Raw genomic sequence first — 13,068 nt, 5'->3', positions numbered from 1 at the left:
GAAACCACTATTTACGGTCTAATCTGCAGGAGCACTAGTCCCATGATATTTATGCAGCTCTTGCCTCCCAAAATGTATTTTAAAGAACGAAAACCTTTTTATAAAGAAAATAGGGTATGCAATCACTAAGGAAACCGATTTTTGTGCATTCACTTTTCTCATAGAATGCTTGACCGCTTTTGAACAAACTTAAATTCAATTGAAAGGTCTTGTGGTTTGGTATAACATTCCAGAATTTCATCCGGCTCCGACATCCGGTTACGGAATTACACGGTTATTAGATTTTAAAAGTGAAAATAAGTGCAATACTTTTTCTCAGAAACGGCGGAACCGATGTTCACGAACTTAGTATCAAATGAAGGGGCTTAAGATCCATATATATATATATATATATATATATATATATATATATATATATATATATATATATATATATATATATATATATATATATATATATATATATATATATATATATATATATATAAATATCCTGAATTTCATTCAGATCCGATTTCCGGGTCTGAAGTTACACGGTGGTAAGCACAAAAAATTTGATTGAAAAAGAAGCAAAAAAGTTGATAAAATCTTCTAATTAGCAGAAAATTACTTTACTTCGATTTTTCGATCGGTTTTCACAAACTTCGATTCAAATGCATGATCCCGTAGATTACTATGAAAATTTATATGGATTTACAGTTCCGGAAGTATATTATGGTGACTATGCAAACATTTGAAAATTCTGAGAAACTATTAGTTGATGGCCAAACTAAGTTGTTTTGGCTATATCGTTTCTCAGACTCCGGTTCCGGAAGTACCATAAGTAGTGGTCAAACGAATGTATAAATATTATGTATCAAACAAACCGATGAAATTATCCGATTTCGGAAAGGGACCCCTCCCCCTTCTCTGGATACGTGCCTGGTTTACGGCTTTGGATCAGAGTTGCCATTTGCAAATCTATTTTCAACTTGAAAAATCTGTGTTGCATATTTTCGATCATAATCGAAAATCTGCCATTTTTATGAAATATTCATAAAAATATGTAGAAATCTGTGAATTTTGATAAAATCTGTGTTCTGTGACACAGATTTTATCAAAAAATCTGTGAATATGGTTACTCTGCTTTGGATACGATTTCGTGAGTTTAGTTATTTAAATTATATTCTGAATAACAATCGGCACGCTTCTACCAAAACATTTCATCGTCGAAAACAGGTTTAACTCATATACCAACTAGCGTAACCGATCTTTTTCGCACGTGTCCCAAACAGATAGCAAACAGAAAATTCGTTTATTATACGATATTCTTATGTAAGATGTGAGACATTCAAAGTTCAGTAGAGTCGTAGGTTTTATCAACCCAAACAAGAAAAAAAACGAAAAGAGAATGCCGTTCACACACCACAAAAATAAAATCGGCATCGACACAAAACATAAAGTTTGTCTGTCAAAAGAATTGTAACAGGATCCAAGCAATCTTCGACTGTTTGTCTCGCAATCCTTCTTCTTTGTCCAGCATATCAGTCAAAACCATTGTTTTTTTTTTCTTCGATCTGAGCAGGCTGCCAAAACGTAGTCGTAGTAGTAGATGTGTTTGCTTTTATACCCATGTACTCCAATGCAACACGACACATTCCTACCATCCCACCGCGCACCGTTCATCCACAAGAAACCCGTAGTTATTGGTTTATTTTGCATGCAACTTTGTGTGTAACTCGAGATCTTGTGGGAAGCCGTTACTGGCTGCAGTTTCTGGGCTTACTAACCAACATGGCAAAGTGACTTACCTTGTCTTTGGTTCCCCGGTGGGTCGTATTACCCTGCCAAAAGCGGCGCACGTAGCCTCGAATGTAACCCGTGATGCATTTGTCGTACTCGAATCCCGGATACCAGCAGAGACTACCGTAGCCGAAGATCCATACGGATGGTTCGCCGGTGTTCGGACGGCGGTCACTTCTGCTATCTACTGCGGCCATTATCTCAGGACGTGTTCGGTCGTCGGTAGTACGAAAATACACTTGCACAGCAGGTTGCAACACCTCTAATTCAATATACAATATTTACCACTTGCAATACTAAACAAACTAATCGCCGGGATTTGTTTCCACTCGCGCCCAATCACTACACAACACTACCTCTTCTACACGTGCGCGTTTCAGTGTATTTTGTTTTGACGCAAATAATCCGAAACAATAACAAAATCACCTAAATGGGGTCAACGCGCAATTTTTGCACACTTCACAAGGAATGTATTCTTCAAGTTAACAAAAAAAAATAATATGATCAGAAAGGTCCTTTGTTCAACAGCTTCACACTTCCGGTGCCGATTGCTATGCAGCAATTTGTATTTTTGCGGTACCAAACGGAACGGAAAATGACGACTTTGATGGTTGAAGTGACTCTTGCCGGTTGTCATTAGTTGGATCGAAGGAGCCTTCGGGATAGTACGGGCATAGAATCGTTGGTTTTCCGGAACTTGGCTGGTGGCTGCTGCGATCTTCGGTACTGCTACTCGTTGCGAATCTCGTTGAGTACTAGATGCTGCTGGTCTCATATTCTGCAAAAAAAAAACGGAGAAATTAGTACTACAGTGTAGGCTGCTTTACCGGTGTGTGTTAGACTGCGCCCGTGCGTTCGTCTGTGTACGATTTATCATCATGCGAGCACGACGTGATTCACGGACAAAGCCGTGCGCGTGGCCGTTCGTTTGTGTGCGTTTAAACATACGCGCTTGTTTATTGACCTGAGACGGCAGTGCGTTGCCGTAGAAAAAAAAACAGAAGCCAGGCCTCACCAACCCTGGGGCGAATGCGAATTTTTTCACGCAGCCTACTACGTGACTCTGTCAGCCTGCTGTCGACAGTTGGTTGTTCGGATGACAACTGACGGAATAGTTTATAATTGGACTGGCTACATCGGAAAATTTTCGCGTTTTCCATTTCTGGCGAGATAGTGTGAGCAAATGATTGACTAGCCAACAAAAGCCAGCTGCACTGAATGACAAATTTCCTTCACCCAAGGGTGAAATCAACAACAATCGACTCTCCCTTATTCGATGCCGCATTCGGGCATGTAGGAGTTTATTCTAATCATCATGGAATGAACTCTACCTATTGCATTCGAGCTAATACCGCCCGGCATTTACTCTCGAGAGGGTTTGCAATAATCATTCTACAGATAAGGCCGTTGATTGATGTTGATTGACCTCGCATTTCACACATTCGCAGGTGTCATCCTCCGCTCGATGCCTCTCGTTCCCGAAACACAAAACTAGGTTAAATCGTACGCCCACATGCCCGCTCGCTCAAGGTCACAGTTGCAAAACATTGATGACACTTACGCTGCCTATTTCTCGTTCTGTTGCCTGCCAAAATAGTTTACTCTGCCGCCTTCCCGTCAACAGCAACCACCACAGCAAGCCACGACGATAAGTAATAATAAATACACAAGTTGTTTATTTTTTCACTACAATTGCAATTACGGGAACAGCACTAGAGTGATTCGCGGATGTGGACCTTTACCAAGGTTAACGGGGATTTGATTTTCACTCGCTACTGTTTCGATTTCCTCGATCCGCTGTAGGCTCCTTAGCTCGCGTTAGAAACTATCACAATTTGGCAGATTTTTGTTACAATTTCGCTTGAGAAAAAGCCACGGGTGACGATGCAAGTGCGCAGAAGTGCTATTTAAGGCAACGAGAATAGTGGCGAGCTCCAACCGATGGCGACGTGGTCAATGAACGAACGAACGTAGGAAAACTGAACCGAACCTGTATATCTAGCATGAATGCCACATCAACGTCGAACGCAAAACATGACCCGATGTTGGACGTGAAATAACATAAATGAACCACCGAAGAGCTTGCATAGAACACGTGTTTTGCTCTCTTCTCTGTGCTGTTCATCCGTGGTAGGTTAATTTCTCACGAGTGCGACTACGCGAAACTACCACCAGAGAAAGAGTGGAACTGACAGCATTGAGATCAAAATGAAAGGCCATAAAGAAAAAGGCAAAATTAAAAAAAAATGAGATTCTTATAACGATCCTTGCACGTGACTTTCATCCACACGTCAGGCCCATTTGAATGCACACTTGGAATGGTCTTTTTTCGTAGTATTGTCAAAATAGTGACAGTTGGTAATTGACTCGTGTAAGAGCCGCCTATTATGATTGGGTCTGAAATTCGTTCAATGTTGATCTAACACATGTCTCATGTTGAGCCAATTTGTGGGACATTGTACCGAAATCTGACAATCGCCGGAAGAAAATATTTGCACAGTTTGCGTAGCAGACACCGAAGAAGATAACGAAAATGTGCGATAGTCGCCGCTTACTACTACAAGTCTGGATCTTCCGTTTGCCACATTGACACTTTCACTGACAGTGTAAACAAACTCGCAGTTATCATAGCAAGCCTTTGATGTTCATTATTGTTTTCTGTCCGTTGAGTCACTCGATGATAGAATGACTTAAAACGTTATCAAAATCAAATATGCTTTTAAAATCTATCCTGTAATCAGATTTCAAAGGAAAAAAATCCCTCAAATATCACTACTTTGAAATTTATTTACTTGTTTGTCACAAATATTTGGAAATTGTAACATACACAGATACTACTAGTAATTCATTATATTAACAGTTCTAAAATAGAAATACTAGAAATATCCTGGGCTGACATTATTCATCTCGAATCAAGAGTTTTTTCATGCGTATGCTTATACACAATTTATAGATGAACTTTAGAAATTATGATAAAAAAAATCTCTGTGTTTTTCATATATCTCGGTTGATTTTTCATTAGGGCGTATTCTTGATCAAAATTGAATTATGTTAAGACCATATAGTTAAAGACATTTTCATCAGAATAAACCTTGTTTGCACTTTTTTTTCTAGAATGAACCTTCTTAAAAAAATTTCTAAACGTCAAAACTTTTTTGTATGCGCGCTGTAAATCGTCTCCTTCGCAGAACCGAGTATTTTCTGGATTTAATTAGGTAACTAACAAAATAAACTAGCCATTTAATTACATTTACCACCTGATAAAGTTTCAATACTTGATTCCTTCTGAGGGTTGTCATATTTATCACTAGCATTTTTTGCAATAAAATATCTAGGGGGTTTAATTTCATAACAATGAAAAATCTCAAATTCTCCAATACATTTGTTTTCGGAAAACAATTAAATGTACAGTTCACATATAGTTGAGAATTCAGAAAATACATTAACAGTTTAAACAATTGATTGTGTTTAAAAAGTTATTTTTGTGATTAAAATAGAATAAGTTGTATTGTACTTCATGTCATTGTGAATCAATTGTTTCTGCTGTTCAATCAGCGGTTTATTTTTTGCGGCTATCAAATTGTTAACGATCATTTTTATAATAACGCAGAAATAAACGAAAGGAAAAGTAAGCGAAAAAAATCAGTGATACGTTTTTACTATCGTTTAAAATGTTCACGTTGATTTTTTTTTTAATTGCTTCTGTCGTGGCATCATTCAACTAAAGCGGTTCCGCCGAATGGGTCACTTTTCCGTAAGTTATTTCACCGAATTTATTTGCAGAGAATGTAGTACTCAGTGTATATATTTCCGATTGAAAAATCATTTTTCCAGCTCCAATGAAAATAAATTGAAAACTGAAACTCATCAAGCAAACACTTTTTACGAAACTGTGTTGGTTTCGCGCTTAGCAACGGGGGTGTGAGCAAGCCCAATATCATAAGGTTCGAAAATGACTAGATTTTTAGTTTAATGGAAACTGAGTTAGGTTTGGCATCAATCTTAAATTTCAACCAAATTCGAACGATTTCACTTTATTAAATGCATTCTATTCATGCAGCCTCAGTCATCGAGCTCGCTCTTTGTTGAACTACTTAGATGCTTCTTATAATTATACAGGAATGATTATAAAAACCACTCGGATACAGCAGTGATGGATATAACGATGACTCAAACCGGAATATCAAATCAACATGCTTCATTGCTCTTGACGTGCATGATAAAGAAGCTTCCTTCCTCTTGCAAAAAGGAACCTATGCCTTTGTGGTAACCATGGCAAATCATTCATGCAGCAGTAATGCACTTGCATTACTGTGTATCGAACGGAAAAATCTGATGCAACAATGAACCATCCTTTCGGCATCGAGAAGCAATTTTTTCGCCGCTCAAACGTTCGCATGAACGATTTTCCGTTCATGAGAGAAACGGTTTTCAAACTGACAGCAATTTTTTTTTGCGTCATTGTCTCTCGCGCACGTCACTGGCGCAATATGCTGGCAATCGTAACGGATGAGAAATGCGAAGATAGAACTCCAAATGTTATATGTTGAGAGTTTCAAAACATTCAGAACCGTGGTTGGAGCTTTCAGATTGGAAACCGGAAACCAGAAAGTTGTTCCACGGAAGGCGAAAGCCTGTCGGTCCCATGTTGAACGATTTATTGTACGTTAGACCGACCGTACGAAACTAATATTGGACCATTTTGAAGCCCTTCTGTTGACTTTTTAGTGGCCATGATGTGGTGTATTGCCAGAATTTGTACACGATTCTAATGTGTGGAATAATACGTAATTGCCCTCTGAGAAAAAAAAAATCCAACGGAAGTCCAAAGCAAATCTAGGTTAAACAGCTGTCAGATCGTCGAAAAGTTTTGAAACGCTTCATCTGACAGCAACCTCCCTGTTTAAAAAAAAGTCCTATGGAAGTCCTCCGTTGGTCCAAAACGTTGAACCGTTGGCCCGATGAAAATAAATATCCAACGAATCGTCCAATGCGAGGCCGATACGGGGCTTCCGTTTACCGATTTTGAAACAGACAATCAAACCGGGCGCCATTTGTTTTCGTCCAACAAACCCGCCAGACAATGGACCTGTTGAGCCATTTTCAATATGAGGAGTTGGAGCCCCGTTGGATTAGTTTTACTGGTGAATTTTATATGTTTCTACCTACACACATAAATATATTTATTGCTGAATCTCGGCAAAAAAAATGCCGAGATTTGCAAAGCCGAGAGATCGGTAATCATCTCGGTAAAATAATAATTACTGAGAATCTCGGCAATATCGAATTTGTTAACTGTCAATTATTGCCGAACTTCTCAGCAGTAATTTTGTTGTTAATAGCTCGGCAAAAGCGATTATGATCGAATAATGAATTGCCGAGTCATCAGTAATCGAACGTAGAAAGAGTTTCTTCATTATTGTATGAAATAATTATCACAAAAGCTAAGATTGGAGAAAGGGAGTGTTTTATCAATGTCCATTTTAATGCAGTGCACAAAAAAGCAAAGCAAACCTCAAAAGAAAACATCACGGATAAAGACAATTATTTCCAGTGCTCCTCAACGCATCTACCTGGAAATAAGAAGTTTTTTATAAGTATATATGAACAGCAGAGTTTTTTATTTCACTTATCTTTTCAAGAAATATAAGAATCTTTTACCTTCATCCAATATATATTATTTTCCCGCTCCATCAGCAATGGCTACGTTGTGTTTTGCACATTCGACAAGAGACATTAAATGACAAGTGTTTCACCGAGTTTCAGTAAAAGCTAACACACTGTTCGAAATCTCGGCAAACGGATTTGCAGATTTCGGTATATTTGTTGTTTACTGACAAGCTCGGCTTAACATTTATCCAAACTTCGGCAAAAGAACGCGCTTTACCGAGATATTAGAATATCAAGAATTTCGGAAAAGAGCATATGGATTACTGAACAATCAGTGAAATGTCGTGTTGCCGATCTGATTCGGTATTTCATTATGCCGAGCTCAAGAATCTGTTTTAGGTGTGTATTAAAAAAACACTAATTACCTGAAGAATACTTCGACTTCGCGTAGAATAATAACACATTTTCTTTTTATATGAAGAAAACACTCAATTTTCACACTATTTTTGTAGGAAACAAAATAATAACGAACTGAATGAGTATTTCGTTCAGTATGACTACAAACTCAGTTCAGTTCAGTTTGGCTAGATCTAAAAACAGTTCCACAATATCACAATAAAATTCAACAGGTCAAACTTGTCTTCGAGCAGGGTTATTTTAGACAACATCAAAATAACCACTCGAGTGTCAGATTTCAACCAAAAGTTAAAATTAACCACGAAATGGTTCACAGCCTTAAAGTAAGTTTTGACAGACAAGAGTTCACGAGTTTCACTAGAATTTCATGGTGATTTACGTAGTACTGTCGGCTCTAAGAATTCTTCCGGAACGAGGTTTCAACACACGACAATTGACTATATAACCTGTACCTTATTTCACTTTTTAAACTTTGTATGGTGACAGCGATAGTATTTTTGAATCCATTTTTTCATCAATCGATTGAAAACAAAGGAACCTTCGGTTTATGCTCATTTGACGTTTGAATAACGAATCATAGTAATCTGTACCGCATGTGAAGCTACTCAGTAAACGGAAAAACTTCCGTAACACTTCCAAGCTAGAAAATGCAAACTACTGAAAAACAAAAATCGGAAAATCTACAGGAAAAAGCTCATCGTTTTTGCTCCTGCCGGTAGACTACCGGTGCCGCCGTTCGCGCCGGTTAGATTCCAAATAGATTTTCCAAACAGCCTGCGGCTAGGGACACTAATCCTCTAAACGATGCGCATAGCAGACCGGAGGGTGGATCTTCCGTTAGTCCCGCCCACGATCACAACGTAATCCGAATCCGTCCGTGGGAAGAAGCGACGGATGAAGGATGTGTGATGAAGACGGTGAAAAGCGATGATATGTTTTGGGAAAGAAAACAGAAGACATAGTAAAATTTGTCACGTTCAAAGTAGTGTCACAACATCTGGCCGATCACGCACGCACGATCGCTACGATGCTTGGTGTTGGTTACGGCTGCTGTCAGAATTTGGAAAGGCATTGCCTGCGGTGACAACATATGTGACAAACACAGCCGGGGGAAAATCGCGGACCAAACAGTCTGCTCGTGGATTTCATCGATGGTGAATGGTCTGGCCCGGACGGAAAGACGGATCGGATCGGATAGTGTGTGGTGTGCGAAGTGTCGTCTATAGACCATGACCAAGTTTAACAAAAATCTTTGTCGGAAAACCAGTACGGGTTCGTGCCAACAGGAACTGAAACACGGTTACGAAATCGAACATCGAAGTGATAACGGAAGCGGAATCGGAATGTTGGCGGGAATGAACTTTGGATCGATGCATAGAAGTGCAGTCACCGGAAGTGAAAGTGATTTTTTGCGTGGTTTCGGCTCAAACGGGTTGTCCGCCGAACAGAAGCTACAGCTAAACATACAACAGTTACAGATCCGGCAGAAGCAGCTACAGTTGACCGACTATGACGATAATAGTGAAAGCTCGGAAGAGCACGTGTTGGCTCCGACTGCCGGATGTATGGCCAGTCCTAATCGGCCCTGCTTGACGTGGGCATGTAAGGCATGCAAGAAGAAAACCGTTACCGTGGATAGACGGAAAGCAGCGACACTGCGGGAAAGGCGAAGGTTGAGGAAGGTTAGTTTTCGGTGATTTCTACTGCCGGCACTGGGAATATTTTTTGGTACTTTTATTGAGTTGAAATTATTTCTTTTAGGCGTTACTTTCCGCGATTCATTCTAAAAGAGATTTCAATGCATTTTTGGTTGCGTGTTTAAATACTGCAACGCAATGACTCTTTGTTTATTTTTATTCATTTTCTATCGTCGTTAGATAAACAGCGGGAAAATATTTGTCTTCAATCAAAGCAAACTTTTGTCAAGGCATTGTTTGAATTTCAACTGTTTCACTGGTTGCTATGATTATGATTACAGCAGTTTGTTGAAGTTCAGGTTCTAAAGTGCTGTTGCCTGTAAAACTCTAACTAAAATCAAGACATTCGAATGAGGCAGAAGCCGTGGCGTTTTGTTTTTGGTATACTTTAAAGGAAGAAAAACGTTACAACAAATTGATTTCTGAATTGAATTTTAGTTCGCACTCCGGTTTCTTTTGAACATGCTGGTCGATTCCGGAATATGAATGTGACTTCAAAAATTTTTGAACGAATTAATTTTTAAATATATACAAAAGATTACTTAGTGAGTTAGTTAAACTCCACTAAAAGACTCGAATAAAAATAAACGAACTTGGAAAAGAGTTAAGATTTCTAGTGCACTGGTATTAAAGAACCGTTGATTGAACAACAGGATTTTCATGTAAAATTAGTTATATGAACGAACGTTCTTGAGTTCAATCAATCAATTTTTTGTGAGATTTTTCAGTAAATTAGAAACTGTTTCTTGTACAATATATAGCTGAAATCGTATGCAATCTATTAGTGTATAAATTACATATGTCAGCGTTTTAAATTTAAAGAAATTTAACAAATTTTTCATTCTTTATTCACCAACAGGTAAAAGTCATTGTGAAGCCTTTTTCTGTCATTTTCGTTTCTAAAAGCTTCGGTTGAATACCGACACTGCATACTATGGGATTTTTACTGAAAACAGTAAGTGACTGAAAGGGCAAATGAAAGAAAGAATACAATTTGGAAACTACTGTTCTCATTGACCCGCTTGAGTCGACCGAATCGTCGCACAAAGCATAACAAGAAAAAAAGGTAAAACCGACACATAGAAACCAGCAATATTTTCAGTGATTGAGCGCGGTGGGCTTACCATTCGTTTTGTTGACTTATAAAAAAGACTCATTGATTTGTAATGGATTTTTGAATCCTTCACACTTTGAGTATAACCTAATTCAATCGTTATTTGTTTGTGATTACTATTACATTACAACTATGAATCATGAGTAATTATTATTGACTAACTTGCTTACCATGTATATGCCTGAGTTTATTCGCAAGCATGGGTTCTCCTTAGAAAAAAAAAAAACGATTGTAGACAAGAAAACATTCAAGTATTTTCGGTATCGTTGACAGAAGTTCACACGAGTCTTCACGCCAATGAGATGAAATGTATGTAAAAGTATTCACTTGACATGCATGATAGAGCGCTGTCGAATTTCCTTATCGAATAAAACACTGTTAAAATATATTACTGGACTGGAACTAGTGTCAATATATTACATTCTAATTGACTTTCATTGTCATCTTCGAATAAGTAGAAAATGGTTATATTATTATGTTTCAATGTGTCAATAGGATCGTAGCACTAACTATGCAATCGAAGCTTTGCTATGAATCGACTGCGAAGTCTGTTGAAACAGAAAGGCCAAACTCCACAATAAACGTAATATCAAGACTTTATTTTGCTTGACGATGTATATTCGATTTTTTTATATCTAATACAATTATATGGAGATTGTGCCAAATAAATTATGTTCTGTTATTCCTCTATTCAGTATAATGATACAATTTCCATATTTTTGAATTCTGGCGCTGGCACCAAGTTATATAAATGTTACATTTTTAAATGTTCTACATGAACGTTAATACTTGGCTTGTATTCATTTCATTCAGTAGCCTGTCAAGGTTGAATTTTTAGTTTTGAACGGCAGCGTATACCAGTTTTAAATTTGACAGTAGAACTGTTCGAATAAATAAAACTAAAACGGTTTGCTGGGGATACGATTGTTCAGTTATATTATAGACCACCCATATGAACCCATTGCAGCTGCTGAATTTGCTCTAACAGTTTAAAGAATGTATTTTTTGTTATACAAAAATTGTCTCCCCACTCAAATAAATCCACACTTCAAAACTACGTGAAAACATATGTAGTTTTTCTCCATTGAACTTTTCACGTAGCCCTTATGGGGGTAGCCGATAGAACGAAATGACTTCATGAACTCTCATGTCAAAAAACTTACACGCAAAAGTTACGTTGTTTTACAAGTAGTTTATACGAAGTGTTTTTGTAAAACCTAAATAACGAACTAATAAATGTAATTTAATATACTCGTGAAAAGTATGTTATTTCATGTTTGTTCATATGGGATTTCCACGATGTGGTATATCAGAAATCATTGTAAGGCTACTATCGAAATAACAGTAAAACATCAAACATTTTAATTCATTATAAACATTTATTGTTTGGTTTTATTACATTAGACTGTCAATTATGCCTGTAAGCCGCAAGCGATATCCCGGTTTAGGTGAAGTCAATAAAGTAAAGATTTTGGACTCCTACAAAAAGAAATCAATGTTTATTCAAAATTATTTTGAAAATCCACTTACATTTCGCATTCGTCACGATTAAATTAATGCGTACAGCACCGAATATTTCCAAGGTGTTTGTGTCGGTTCTAGATATTCGCGAAGTTGATTAATTGTGTTGCTGAAAAAATCAGAAAAATCAATCTCACATTTTGTTTGGAATCAATATAAGCATAAATATAAAATGCAACTCGATTTCTATCTATTCTTACCATCGAATATCTCCAATAATTGTTGTGTTATTACTAAATCCGATAGAAGCTCTTCTAATCTGCCTTCAACACACGCCATTTTGACCTCTACTTTACACACATAAAAAAATGAACGCTGAGTTTGGCTGTCAAAATGAACCAAGATAAATTAATATGAGGATGTCACGTAAAATAAACAGGAAAAATAAGTGATAGCCATAATTCTTTCACTTCTTAGTCATGTTTAGTACAATGGTTATTATCGTTGTTCGATAAACTAAAGTAAAAACATTATTTTGTTTATCTACGTGATATTTCTAGTAGACTTGATGAGCGGATTATTTTCAGTGCAAAACAGCAATCGTTGAAGACAGATTTATGGCGTTTTCGTTTTTAAATTGCTCTACACCGGTGCAGTGCTACACTGAGGCATGAATAAACGAACAAAAATGACAAAAACATAAACAGTAACCATTGACTACAATACATGATTCCATTGCACAGAGCTACACCAAACTTTTGATAAGTGCTACACCAGTGGTATCGGTGCAGAAAAAGTGTAGCACTGGCGTAGTGCAATTGGTAAAAACGAACGGTTTCAGTGCAGCTTTCGCTACACCAGTGTAGTGCAATTTAAAAACGAAAACGACATTAAATTACCTTGACTGCAATGCTCTTCTAACGCCAACGATATAAGACCCGAACCCGACTACTTGATTTGAAAATCTGTGTACTGACACTATGTCAA

General features: G+C 37.5%; 2 protein-coding genes across 3 annotated transcripts in view; one reads left to right on the top strand and one right to left on the bottom strand.

Moving 5' to 3' along the window:
- The window catches only part of LOC131433970 (glutathione-specific gamma-glutamylcyclotransferase 1), a 72,268-nt gene extending 68,498 nt beyond the window's left edge, over positions 1–3,770 (bottom strand). Inside the window, exons 1-2 of one of the 2 annotated variants that reach the window (XM_058600590.1) lie at positions 3,344–3,770; positions 1,791–2,560 (exon numbers count right to left, since the gene is read on the bottom strand). In XM_058600590.1, coding sequence (XP_058456573.1) covers positions 1,791–1,979 — 189 coding nt within the window. In that variant the 5' untranslated portion in view covers positions 1,980–2,560; positions 3,344–3,770. Of the gene's footprint in view, positions 1–1,790; positions 2,561–2,746; positions 2,937–3,343 lie in introns of those variants that run through there. The other variant, XM_058600596.1, reaches the window with a different exon arrangement.
- A 5,043-nt stretch (positions 3,771–8,813) lies between these two features.
- The window catches only part of LOC131433945 (myogenic-determination protein), a 56,470-nt gene continuing 52,215 nt past the window's right edge, over positions 8,814–13,068 (top strand). Inside the window, exon 1 of the mRNA XM_058600568.1 lies at positions 8,814–9,491. Within this exon, the coding sequence (XP_058456551.1) occupies positions 9,039–9,491 (453 nt within the window). The 5' untranslated portion in view covers positions 8,814–9,038. The remainder of the gene's footprint in view (positions 9,492–13,068) is intronic.

Source organism: Malaya genurostris, chromosome 1 (genome assembly GCF_030247185.1).
Source record: "Malaya genurostris strain Urasoe2022 chromosome 1, Malgen_1.1, whole genome shotgun sequence".
Classification (NCBI taxonomy): domain Eukaryota; kingdom Metazoa; phylum Arthropoda; class Insecta; order Diptera; family Culicidae; genus Malaya; species Malaya genurostris.
This window is presented reverse-complemented; position numbering and strand designations above follow the sequence as displayed.